The following is a 13469-nucleotide window of genomic DNA, read 5'->3' on the forward strand; positions in this document are numbered from 1 at the left end:
ATATTTAAAAAAAAATTGTTTATAGAACGGGCCAAAAATCTCCAATATTTTGTATTTGTACCTGTAATTTTTCTAATTTTTATAGTACAGTAATGAAATTTTAAAAATTTGCTGTTTTTAAGTTGCTACATAACTGCACCAAATTTCGAAATTTTAGAGCAACGGTGACAGATTTTAGAAATTTTTGTTTATAGATCGAGCCCAAAAGTATCAACCTTTTGTATTCGCATCTGTAAATTTTGTAATTTTTCTGCTAAATTATTAAAATTTAGGGAATTAGCTATTTTTAAGTCGTTACATCAAAACCTTCAATTTCAAAATTTAACATCAACAGCAACCAATTTTAGATATTTTTGTTTATAAAACGGGCCAAAAATTTCCAATGTTATGTATTTGCACCTGTAATTTACATAATTTTGATAGTAGAGTAATGAAATTTAAAAAGTACGCTGTCTTTAAGTTATTATTTTATTGTTTTAAATTTCAAAATGTTAGAGCAACGAGGACACATTTTAGAAATTTTCGTTTATAGGAAGAATGAGCCTAAAAGTTTCAACCTTATGTATTCGCATCTGTAATTTTTGTAATTTTACTGCTAAGTTAATAAAATTTAGAGAACTAGCTACTTTTAAACCGTTGACTCAAAATCTAAAATTTAAAATTTTAGACCATTGGGGAGCATTTTTAGAAATTTTTGTTTGTAGAACCGGCCAAAAATTGCCAAAATTGTGTATTTGCACCTGTAAGTTTCGTAATTTTGATAGTAGTAATGAAATTTCATAGGTTTCCTGTCTTTAAGTTATTGTATTTCTGTTCCAAATTTTAAAATTTAAGACTAACGGAGATCAATTTTTTTTTTTTTAGTTATAGAACAGGCCAAAATTTCTATAATTATGTATTTGCACCTGTAATTTTTGTAATTTTAATCGTACAGTAATAAAATTTTGAGAATTTGCTGCTTTTAAGTTGGTATTTAATTGTACCAACTTTTAAAATTTTAGAGCAACGGAGACAAATTTTAGAAATTTTCGTTTTTATAGCGAGCCAAAAAGTTTCAACAAGTTGTATTCGCACCTGTAATCTTTGTAATTTTGCTGATAAATTATTGAAATTTAGAGAGCTTGGTACTCTTAAGTTGCAAATTGACCGTCTTAAATTTCAAATATTTACAGCAACGGAGACAAATTTTAGAAATTTTTGTTTATAAAACGGATAAAAAAAACGGTTTTTAAGAAATTTCCTGAATTCTAACCTGCAAAGTGTATTTCAGATTCGAAATCAAATAACACTGCTTCTTTAGAAAAAACTCTTTATTTTTCAGTTGACCACTGAGTGCAATTAAATAATTTAACTTTTTTGTTATAAAAATGGTGGATGCGCCGGCAAACAATTTTTCCGTCGATTTGAATTGCATCGAAACGCCGACTATTTGTCAGCGTTTTATGCAGAAAAGCTTGTAAATCTCTGGTTGAAAACCTCGCCGACTAGTGTTTATCCACATTTTATATTTTTTCGCAAGTTTCAATTCCAAAAGTTTCGTTTCACGTTATGACCACTATCTGTGAAAATAATCAAATAACGTCGACCCCAGCGCTCCTAGTGTACCATCTGTCGAGATCCACTGCTTAAATTGATTTATTCGATGTCGTGTTAAAAAAATATACGAGCTTTTACGTGTATTGTGCGTGTGTGGGGTTAAAACGAAGCAGAAGTAATTCCATCTCCATGAGGTCATTAAGCATTGTTTTGTTCTTGCAGACGCTGTGAAAATTTATGTAATGAAAATCTTTGTTTATTGCTGTAAATTAATGGAATTCTCTAAGGAGCCTTACGTTCTGCACAACTATTTGTATAAGACAATTAAATTTCGGCTTAGTACCTAAATGGGTGCAATAACTTGTTGTTTTCACCGTAGAAGTGTTGCTGTTGTTCGACCTCCGAGTTAATGCCTGAACTAATCAAACAATAAATCCAGCATTTAATTCCGCAAACGACGCAATTAAAAAAGTAGTCACACTTTCCAGACGGCGTTAATTGAAAGTAAACACGAGTGAAAGAAGACTACTTTGAAAGGTGTTTTTGGTTGTTGAGGCAACACCCTCGAATATAAATTTTTAATTGTACATTAATTGAATTAAAATGCGAAATTCTGGAGTCTCTGGAGCATGAAACAATAGAGCCACTCAATAAATTACTTTTATGGGAGTATAGGGAGTAAATGACGTCCGAAAATATTAAAATGGAGCAAATAACAATTTATTCGTTTTAAATCTCAAAGGAGCGTCCCGGAAATACGATCTGTAACAACAAAAGCCAATGTTTAAACTCATAAATACCAGCGCAACTGGAACGGAATCGAATGGCGTTCATAAAAGTTTACTAAACTACTCGCCGGAATACCCCGAGTGCATATTTTAGATTTTTTAAAGCTCCACATCTGAAGAAACCACTGAGGTCACTTCCAAAATGCTTCCTTTGAGAAATAAATGACTCAGCGTTAAGGTTATTTAGAGACCGAAGCACTCAGTTCTTAAGTAGTCTTAAATTTTGTGCGTGGCTTAATTCCGTGTCGCTTTTTTCGAAATGTTTTCATTCAGAGTTATGTCGGTCGCCCTCAAATGGGCGTCCATTACGAGGGTGAATTTGATTTATACGCTCTCATGCTTAACCTTCAAACAACGGCTCCTGCTGTGTGTTGTAAATAATGTTAATTCACAGCTCTTACCACTTCGTGAACTCTATTTTCATTGTGAGAGGCTCGTCCTTGCGTGAGCTTCATCGATAACTGTAACAACGACACGCTAACTCTTCAACGGGAAAGGAGCGAAATTATCACCTAGGAGAAAAGATATTTTACAGAAAAAAACGGGATTTTGGGCTTCATCAACAAGTTGTGAATCGAGTAAACTTAACAATGCTAGAACCAAGCAACAGAGACAAATTTTAGAAAATTTCCTTTATAATTTTCGTAATTTTGATGCTACGGTGAATGATGAAATTTGGGAGTTCGCTGTTTTTAAATTGTTTTTTTCTGGAAGAAATTTGAAAATTTTAGTCCAACAGGGCCAAATTTCAGAAATTTTCATTTATAGAACGAGCTCAAAATTTCCAAAACCGTGTATTCGCACTTGTAATTTTCGTAATTTTGATGCTAGAGTGATAAAATTTGAGAAGTTTCCTGATTTTGAGTTTTTATTTTACTGTCTTAAATTTCAAGATGTTAACGCAACAGAGACAAATTTTAGAAATTTTTGTAAGTAGTAAGAGTAAGTTTTTGTAAGTAGTAAGTAGTAAGAACGATCCAAAAAGTTTTTACATTTTGTATTCGCACCTGTAATTTTTGTAATTTTAGTGCTAGATTGTTGAAATTTGGAGAACTTACTCCTTTTAAATCCCTAATTTATAGTTCCAAATTTCAAAATTTTAGATCAACGAGAAAGAATTTTAGAAATTTTCATTTATGGAACATGCTAAAAATTTTCAATATTTTCGTAATTTTGCTGCTACATTAATGAAGTTTAGGAAACTTGTAATTTTTGGATTGTTAATTATTTGCCTCAAGTTTTAAAGTATTACAACAGGGAAAAATTTTAGAAATTATTGTTTATAGAACAAACCAAAAAGAAACATTTTTTAAGAAATTCTCTAAATTCTGACCTGATGAAGCAAAATTGATTTGAGAATCAAAATCAGATAAAAATGGTGGATGCGCCGAGTAAACAATTTTTCTGTTTAATTTTATCCGAATTTGTTAGACCAATAAAATTTGGGAAATTTGCTGTTTTTAACTTATTCTTTTACAAATCTAAATTTCAAAATTTGAGCCACAGCGACCAATTTTAAAAAAAATTATTTATAGAACGAGCCCAACATCCAAAACTGTGTATTTGCTCCTGTAATTTTCGTAATTTTAAAGTTTGAGGAATTTTCTGATTTTAAATTTATTTTTTATTGTTTTAAATTTTAAAAATTCAGAGCAACAGGGACAAATTTTACAAATTGGTATTTATAGAACGAGCCTAAGATATTCAAAACTAGGTATTTGCACCTCTAATTTTCGTAATTTTGCTGCTAGTGTGATAAAATTTTAGGAATTTATTGTCTCAAGGCTGTTCTTTTACTGCTCCAAATTTCAAAATTTTGGAGTAACAGGAACACATTTTAGGAATTTTCGATTATAGATTGAGCCAGAAATTTTCAATACTGCACACTCGCACCTCTAATTTTTGTAATTTTGATGCTAGAACGATTAAATTAATAAAATTTGCTGTTTTTGCTTACTGCTTTAAATTTCAAAATTTTTCAGTAACAGGGACAAATTTTAGAAATTTTTATTTATAGAACCCAAATTTTCCAAAATCGTGTATTCGTACCTGTAATTTTCGTAATTTTAATGACAGAACGATAAAATTTGAGACTTTTGCTGTTTTTCAGCCGTTCTTTTACTGGTCCAAATTTTAAAACTTCAAAGCAACAGGGAGAAATTTTTGAAATTGTTGTTTATAGTTAGAACGGGCCAAAAAGTTTCTTTATTTTATATTCACACCAGTAATTTTCGTAATTGTAATGCTAAATTAATTAAATTTATAGAACTTGCTTCTTTTAAATCGCTAATTTATAGTCCCAAATTTCAAAATTTTAAGATCAACGAGAACAAATTTTCAAATTTTCGTTTTTGGAACAGGCTAAAAATTTTCGACATTTTGTAGTCGCACTTATAATTTTCGTAACTTGGCTGCTATATTAATTAATAAATACTAGGGAAGTTGTAACTTTTGGGTTGTTAATTAATAGTCTTAAATTTTAAAGTATTACAGCAACGAAGAAAATTTTTAGAAATTCTTAATCATATGTTAGATCAAACAAAAAGAATAATTTTTCAAGAAATTTTCTGAATCCTGACCTGATGAAACAAAATTGATTTTAGATTTGAAATCAGGTGGCACTTCTTATTTAAAAATTACTTTGTTTTTCTTGATCCAAAGACTTGTTGACCATGTAGTGCAATTAAATATTTCAGATATTTGTTACAAAAATGGTGGATGCGCCGGGAAAACAATATTTCTGCTTAATTTTATCCGAATTTTTTAATTTTACTGTTAGATTAATAAATTTTAGAAAATTTACTATACTTTTGAATCGCTACTTTACACTCCCAAATTTTAAAATACAAGATCGGCGGTGACGAATTCTATAAATTTTCGTTTAACGCAACAAAACGACCTCATTTCCAAACCACACTAGCAATGAAGTCTTCACCACTGCAATCAGCGCCTGTTCCACTTTTGCATGTTCCCGCCCCTTGCATGCCCACACCAAAATCCCATTTTATTTCATTAAGTAGCTTTCATTGATCTGATAAAATCTCCGATGGACTTGGGAGTCGGCAGGTCGGCAATAAGCACTAGTTATTGGTACATCGGAATTGGTAGAGCGGTTAGTTCACGGTCGAGGATGAGTATTATTATCCCGTGGGAACTAGGGGTCAGGAAGTCACAGTTAAATAGCTGTGTTAGAATTACATGGATTGTTAATAGACGCACTGGTGTTGGTAACGAGTCGCTTGTGGTGACAGATAATTGGGTCTAGCGTGAGATTAATTAACACTTCTTGCGCTTTACTTCTTGTTAAACTTGCTGGGAAAGTTAGTGAAAAATTAAAGTAATTTTTGCGAAGAAAAATCCCCGCCGGACTTTCTCAAACAAACTGAAGTTGAAAATTTGTTTGTTATTGAATTTTTAATTTCATTAACGCAATTAGCGCAGCACACTACAACTATCGATTTACTTTTAAAAAACAAAATTAGCAAAAGAAACTCTGTAATTATAGCAGCAATACGTTAAGTGACGAAATATCCTTTTGCTTCGCATAGAAATAGCTTCATTACTGTAGACACGTAAGATATCAGGGGAGATTAGAGATATAAGTGAGTTAAATCGACGACTTCTTTTATTGTTAACTTGACTGAGTGTGAAAAATTAAACACTGCAGTTTTAATGGAAGTGCAAACAATTTCTTACAAATTACGGCCGTTTTAAATCGGGAAAAACTGGTGAAAACCCTTTGAGATCTCAACTGAAATTATTAAATCAACTTGAACACTTACTTGTCAGCGCTGGAATTACATAAATAGAAGGTGGTTTCTTGCTAAATAAGTGTAAATGTTTTGTATGCACTTTTAGTCGGTTTAAAACCAACTTCAACTTGTTGATGATATGTATTTTGCATAAAATTAATTACAATTTTTATTTATTACACGAACTAAATAGTTTTAACATTAATTTTTTAGAAAGTAAATTTACCAAATTTTAGAATTTTTATTTTTTCAACCAAACAAAAACTCGAATTTGACATAAAAACTTGTCTGTCGGCTAATTTTAACGATACAGCAACCAAATTGAGACAATATACTACTTTTATTCTGATAACTGAATGTACTAAATTAGCAAATTCGACAATGAACTAGATAAATTTCGGTATTTTTTATTGTTGGAACGTTTGGGAAATTTCCAACATTTGGCTGGTTTGTTCATTTTAATGCTACAGCTATCAAATTGAGAGAAATGACTACATTTAATTTGCTAATTAATTGTGCTAAATTAGAAAATTCTACAATAAAAGAAGTGAATTTTGGAAATTTGTTTATTGACAAACAAATCAAATCTTGCCAACATTTACTAGAAAGAGCTGCCAATTCGCTAATTTCAATGCTACTTCAATCAAATTTAGAAAAATTACTACTTTTAATTTGCTACTTGACTGTGCTAAATTAAAAAATTCTACACTAAAAAACATAAATTTCGAAAATTTTATTCTTAGAACAATCGACAAATTTCCAACATTTGCTAGAAACACCTGTCAAATTGTTAATTTTAATGCTACTGCAATAAAATTAAGAAAAATTACTACTTTTAATTTGCTAATTAACTGTGCTAAATTAGAAAATTCTACTACGAAAGAGACGAATTTTGGAATTTTGTTTTTTTTTAAGAACACATCAAAAATTGCCCACATTTGCTAAAAAAAACAATTTGCTAATTTCAATGCTTTAACAATCAAATTGCGTCAAATTACTACTTTTGTCTTGCTAATTGACTGTCAAATAAATTAACAAATTGCTAAGCATTAGAAAAAAATTCTACAACGAAAAAGATAAATTTTTATTTTTAGAACAAACTAATAAATTCTAAAATTTGTTAGAAAAACCTGCCAATCTGCCTATTTCAATGCAACCGCAATCAAATTAAAATAAACTTGTTAACTGACTCTGTTGAATTTGCAAATTCTACAGCACAAGAGAAATTTTGTAAATTTTTATTTTTAGAACGATCAGAAAATTTATAAATTTTGAAAGATCTGCCAATTGGCTAATTTTAATGCTACCGCAATCAAATTAAGAGAAATTACTACGTTTAACTTGTTAACTAACTCTGTTAAATTAAAATTCTACAATGAAAGAGATGAATTTTGGAAATTTTTATTCTTAGAACAACTATAGGAGAATTGCTAATATTTGTTAGAAAGACCTGCTAATTTGCTAATGTTAATGCTACAAAAATGAAATTGAGAAGAATTATTACCTTCAATTTGCTAATTTACTGTGTTTAGAAAATTCTACAATAAAAGAGATACATTTCGGAATTTTTAATTTTTAGAACTATTAGAAAATTTTTAACTTTTGATAGAGAGACCTGCCAATTGACTAATTTCAATGCTACATAAATCAAATTAAGAGGAATTACAAATTTTGATTTGCTAATTGAATGTGCTTATTTAGAAAATTTTACAACAAAAGAAACAAATTTTCAAAATTTTTATTGTTAGAATCGTCGAAAAATTTTCAATACTTGATCAACGAGCAGCCAATTTGCTAATTTCAATTCTACAGCAATCAAATTGAGAGGAATTACCACTTTAACTTGCTAGCAAAAAAAAAGTAAAAAAAAATATAATTAGAGAGACTATTTTTATTTTTGAAACCAACCAAAAACTTCTCGAATTTGACATAAAAACTTGTCTGTCGGCTAATTTTAACGATACAGCAACCAAATTGAGACAATATAGGTACTACTTTTATTCTGATAATTGAATGTACTAAATTAGCAAATTCGACAATGAACTAGATAAATTTCGGTATTTTTTATTGTTGGAACGTTTGGGAAATTTCCAACATTTGGCTGGTTTGTTCATTTTAATGCTACAGCTATCAAATTGAGAGAAATGACTACATTTAATTTGCTAATTAATTGTGCTAAATTAGAAAATTCTACAATAAAAGAAGTGAATTTTGGAAATTTGTTTATTGAAAACAAATCAAATCTTGCCAACATTTACTAGAAAGAGCTGCCAATTCGCTAATTTCAATGCTACTTCAATCAAATTTAGAAAAATTACTACTTTTAATTTGCTACTTGACTGTGCTAAATTAAAAAATTCTACACTAAAAGACATAAATTTCGAAAATTTTATTCTTAGAACAATCGACAAATTTCCAACATTTGCTAGAAACACCTGTCAAATTGTTAATTTTAATGCTACTGCAATAAAATTAAGAAAAATTACTACTTTTAATTTGCTAATTAACTGTGCTAAATTAGAAAATTCTACTACGAAAGAGACGAATTTTGGAATTTTGTTTTTTTTTAGAACACATCAAAAATTGCCCACATTTGCTAATTTCAATGCTACAACAATCAAATTGCGTCAAATTACTACTTTTGTCTTGCTAATTGACTGTCAAATAAATTAACAAATTGCTAAGCATTAGAAAAAAATTCTACAACGAAAAAGATAAATTTTTATTTTTAGAACAAACTAATAAATTCTAAAATTTGTTAGAAAAACCTGCCAATCTGCCTATTTCAATGCAACCGCAATCAAATTAAAATAAACTTGTTAATTAACTCTGTTGAATTTGCAAATTCTACAGCACAAGAGAAATTTTGTAAATTTTTATTTTTAGAACGATCAGAAAATTTATAAATTTTGAAAGATCTGCCAATTGGCTAATTTTAATGCTACCGCAATCAAATTAAGAGAAATTACTACTTTTAACTTGTTAACTAACTCTGTTAAATTAGAAAATTCTACAATGAAAGAGATGAATTTTGGAAATTTTTATTCTTAGAACAACTATAGGAGAATTGCCAATATTTGTTAGAAAGACCTGCTAATTTGCTAATGTTAATGCTACAAAAATGAAATTAAGAGGATTTATTACCTTTAATTTGATAATTTACTGTGTTTAGAAAATTCTACAATAAAAGAGATACATTTTGGAATTTTTAATTTTTATAACTATTAGAAAATTTTTAACTTTTGATAGAGAGACCGCCAATTGACTAATTTCAATGCTACATAAATCAAATTAAGAGGAATTACTAATTTTGATTTGCTAATTGAATGTGCTTATTTAGAAAATTTTACAACAAAAGAAACAAATTTTCAAAATTTTTATTGTTAGAATCGTCGAAAAATTTTCAATACTTGATCAACGAGCTGCCAATTTGCTAATTTCAATTCTACAGCAATCAAATTGAGAGGAATTACCACTTTAACTTGCTAGCAAATAAAAAAGTAAAAAAGAATATAATTAGAGAGACTAGAAATTCTGATGGTGTTGACTCTACACCAATCCAATCTGAGAAAACTGCTATTTTGAAGTTTTTGGTTGGCCCACTTGACTTTGAATGACTCGTATTACTCGCCGTGTGGTCTGTTGGCGCTCCAACAATCTGCAGCAATAGCCGATATTCGCCCATATGCTGCATCGTCGGATGCAATTCCGTTCCTTTTGTCTTAATGCACATTTCCAACAGTGTTTCATCCCTAATTCTCCCGTCACCCCAACATGCAGCAAAATCATTACAAAATATCTCGTTAGAGCGGCGCTGCATTATTCCCAAACTCAATTTTTCCCGTTCAACTCCGGATGCAAAAATTTCAACAACGAGCAAACAACTTCCCCGTATTGCGCTGACGAACTAAATTCATCTAAATATGAAAATAGCTCTCGAGGTGCGAGAGCTCGTCGCAATTTCCCAACTATTGAACGTATTAAAAAACTTTCCCGAATCCACTTGTCCGGTTTCACTAACATTGTTTTTCTTTTTCAGAGCGAACTATTTGTGCTTCGGTTTGCAGCCAGTGTGGTTTCACGCTACGAACATCCTGCTGCATGCGGCCGCCTGCATATTGTTCACCAGGGTGTGCCTGAACATCGCCGGATTCAAACCCCCTTTCGCGACCCTGGCGGGGCTCTTGTTTGCTGCCCACCCCATCCACACGGAAGCGGTCAGTTTTATTTCTCTATTTCTTAACTTATTGCCTCGTAAATGCCTATCGGTCGTATTGGTTTCTCGGCTTCGATCCGAGCGAATGCCGGATTAAAAGTGTCCTGAATGAAATTTTTGTTCCGGGGAATAATCGTTTGTCTTTTTTATTGCCACAACTTCAATTTCTAAACGAGGTCGCTGCTAGGACAAATTTTAACAACCCTAAATAAATATCGTTTGGGGATAAATCAGGAACGGTCTATTATCCGCAATATTTGTCAACTTTCAGACGCCTGGGGGCTCAGAACCAGAATTTCTATTCTCATATTAATGAAATTTAAAAAACTTTTAATTTTTAAGTTGTCTATTAAATGTCTTAAATTTCAAAATTTTTTTTAGAAATTTTCGTTTATAGGACAAACCAAAAAGAAACATTTTTCAAGAAATTCTTTAAATCCTGACCTGATGAAGCAAAATAGATTTTAGATTCGAAATCCGATGGCACTTCTTCTTTAAAAAATATTTTTTAAAACGCTGTTGATCATGTAGTACAATTAAATATTTCAGATATTTGTTATAAAAATGGTGGATGCGCCGAGTAAACAATTTTTCTGTTTAATTTTATTGGAATTTTGCTAGATTAATAAAATTTGGGAAATTTGCTGTTTTTAACTTGTTCTTCTACAAATCGAAATTTTACAATTTAAGAGCCACAGCAACAAATTTTCAAAATTTTTATTTATAGAACAAGCCAAAAATATCCAAAATCGCGTATCACCACCGTAATTTTGATGGAACAATAATAAACTTTGAGGAGTATGCTATCTTTGGGTAATTTTTTTACTGGTTTTCAAAGTTTTAGAGCAACATAAACAATTTTTAAAAATTTTCGATTATAAATCGAGCAAAAAATTTACAATATTGAGTATTTGCACCTGTAAGTTTCGTAATTTTGATGCTAAAGTGACGAAATTTAAGCATTTTGCTGTTTCTAAGTTTTTTTACTAGTTTCTTTTTTTAATTTTAGAGCAGCAGGGACAAATTCGAAAAATTTTCATTTATAGAACGAGTCTAAAATTTCTAAAATTGTGTATCCGCACCTGTAATGTTCGTAATTTTACTGCTGCAGTATGAAATTTGAGGACTTTATTGTTTTTAAACTGTTCTTTAACTGATACAAATTTCAAAATTTTAGAGCAACTGAAACGAATTTTAGAAATTTTCGTTTATAGTAAAAACGAGTCAAAAAATTTCAGCATTTTCTATTCGCACCTGTAACTTTCGAAATTTTACTGCTAGGTCAATAAAATTCGAAGAACTTGCTGTTTTTGGATCGCTTATTCATAGTCTTAAAATTCAAAAATTTAGATCAACGACAACAAATTTTAGAAATTTTCGATTATGGAGACTAACAATTTTTGAACATGTTGAAGTCGCACCTATAATTTTTGTAATTTTGCTGCTATATTAATGAAATGTAGAGAACTTGTAATTTTTGAGCTGTCAATTAATTGTCTTAAATTTGAAAGTTTTACAACAACGGAATTTTTTGTTAGAAATTTTCGGTCATAGGACGGACCTAAAAGAAACATTTTTGAAGAAATTCTCTAAATCTTGACCTGATGAAACAAAATGAATATTAGATTCGAAATCAGATGACTTTTTCTTTAAAAAATATTTTTTTGTCCAAAACGTGGATGATGATGTACTGCAATTAAATATTTCAGATATTTGTTATAAAAATGGTGGATGCGCCAGCTAAACATTTTTTTTTTAATTTTATTAGAATTTTACTAGAATAATAAAATTTCGAAAATTTGCTCTTTTTGGCTTGTTTTCCTACAAATCTAAATTTTAAAATTTTAGAGCCACAGCGACAAATTTTAGAAATTTTCATTTATAAAACGTGTCTAACATATCCAAGACTGTGTATTTGCTCCTGTAATTTTCGCAATTTTGAAGTTGGAATGATGAAATTTAAGGAATTTGCTGATTTTGCATTTATCTTTAATTGGTCTAAATTTCAAAATTTTAGAGCACCAGGAACAAATTTTAGAAATTTTTATTTATAGAACGAGCTCAAAATTTTCAAAACTGGGTATTTTGCACCTGTAATTTTTGTAATTTTGCTGCTTTATTAATGGAATTTAGAGAACTTGTAATTTTTGAATTGCCAATTAATTGTCCTAAATTTGAAAGTATTACAACGTCAGAATTTTATTTTTAGAAATTTTTTTTTAGGACAGACCGAAAGGAAACCTTTTGCAAGAAATTCTCTAAATCCTGACATAATGAAACAAAATGGATATTAGATTCGAAATCAGATTACAAAGGATTTCTTTTTGCGTTGTTGGCCAATTAAATATTTCAAATAAAATATATATATTAAAATGGTGTGTGCGCCGGGTAAATAATTTTTTCTGTTTAATTTTATCGGAATTTTGCTAGAATAATAAAACTTGGGAAATGTGCTGTTTTTAACTTGTTCTTTTACAAATCTAAACTAAAAAATTTTAACGCCACAGCGACAAATTTTAGAAATTTCTGATTATAGATTGAGCCAAAAATTTCCAATACTGTACCTTCGCACCACTAATTTTTGTAATTTTGATGCTAGAATCATAAAATTTGGAGAGTTTGCTGTTTTTAGATCCATCATTTATTAGCTTAAATTTCAAAATTCTACTTTCATTGTTCGTCCCGGAGTGCAGTTTTTCGCGCTCCAGGAGGTTCAATAATTCGCCCAAAACTGCAGTCGCCACGGTTACAAATTCAACGTTTTATCGGCTCCACTGTTACAGATCATAATCCCTGACATTATGGACGTATAATAAAACCCAGGAAATCCATACCTACATCTAATCCGGAAATTATTCGAACCAGATGTTATAAATGTCCTTTATTTAACACACAATTTACATGATTCTGTACTAGGGCGTTCATCAGCCCAATGAAGTTGCTACAATGTATTCAGGGAGTTGAGTGGAGCATCAATACCGAGATTACAATAAAGCCTACCACATTATCCTGCTTGATATATAGCCGAACTGTTCAAGGATAATCAGATTCGAAAACGCTGCGATTGGTTTCAGTGATTGGTTTTATACTACACAGCTAATATAAAAAGCGACATTTAATTCAATTTATTTTGTAATTTGCCTGCTTTGTTTTACGTCGAGTTCGCTGGAAAAAAAA

The 13469-nt window shown here is 30.1% G+C and overlaps 1 protein-coding gene across 1 annotated transcript in view; it reads left to right on the forward strand.

The window, feature by feature from the left end:
* The window catches only part of LOC148173421 (protein O-mannosyl-transferase TMTC1-like), a 256948-nt gene that overhangs the window by 171980 nt on the left and 71499 nt on the right, over positions 1-13469 (forward strand). Inside the window, exon 3 of the mRNA XM_088038718.1 lies at positions 10116-10293. Coding sequence (XP_087894844.1) covers positions 10116-10293 — 178 coding nt within the window. The remainder of the gene's footprint in view (positions 1-10115; positions 10294-13469) is intronic.

Source organism: Gnatocerus cornutus, chromosome 6 (genome assembly GCF_029298725.1).
Source record: "Gnatocerus cornutus isolate USDA-ARS CGAHR chromosome 6, icGnaCorn1.1, whole genome shotgun sequence".
Classification (NCBI taxonomy): domain Eukaryota; kingdom Metazoa; phylum Arthropoda; class Insecta; order Coleoptera; family Tenebrionidae; genus Gnatocerus; species Gnatocerus cornutus.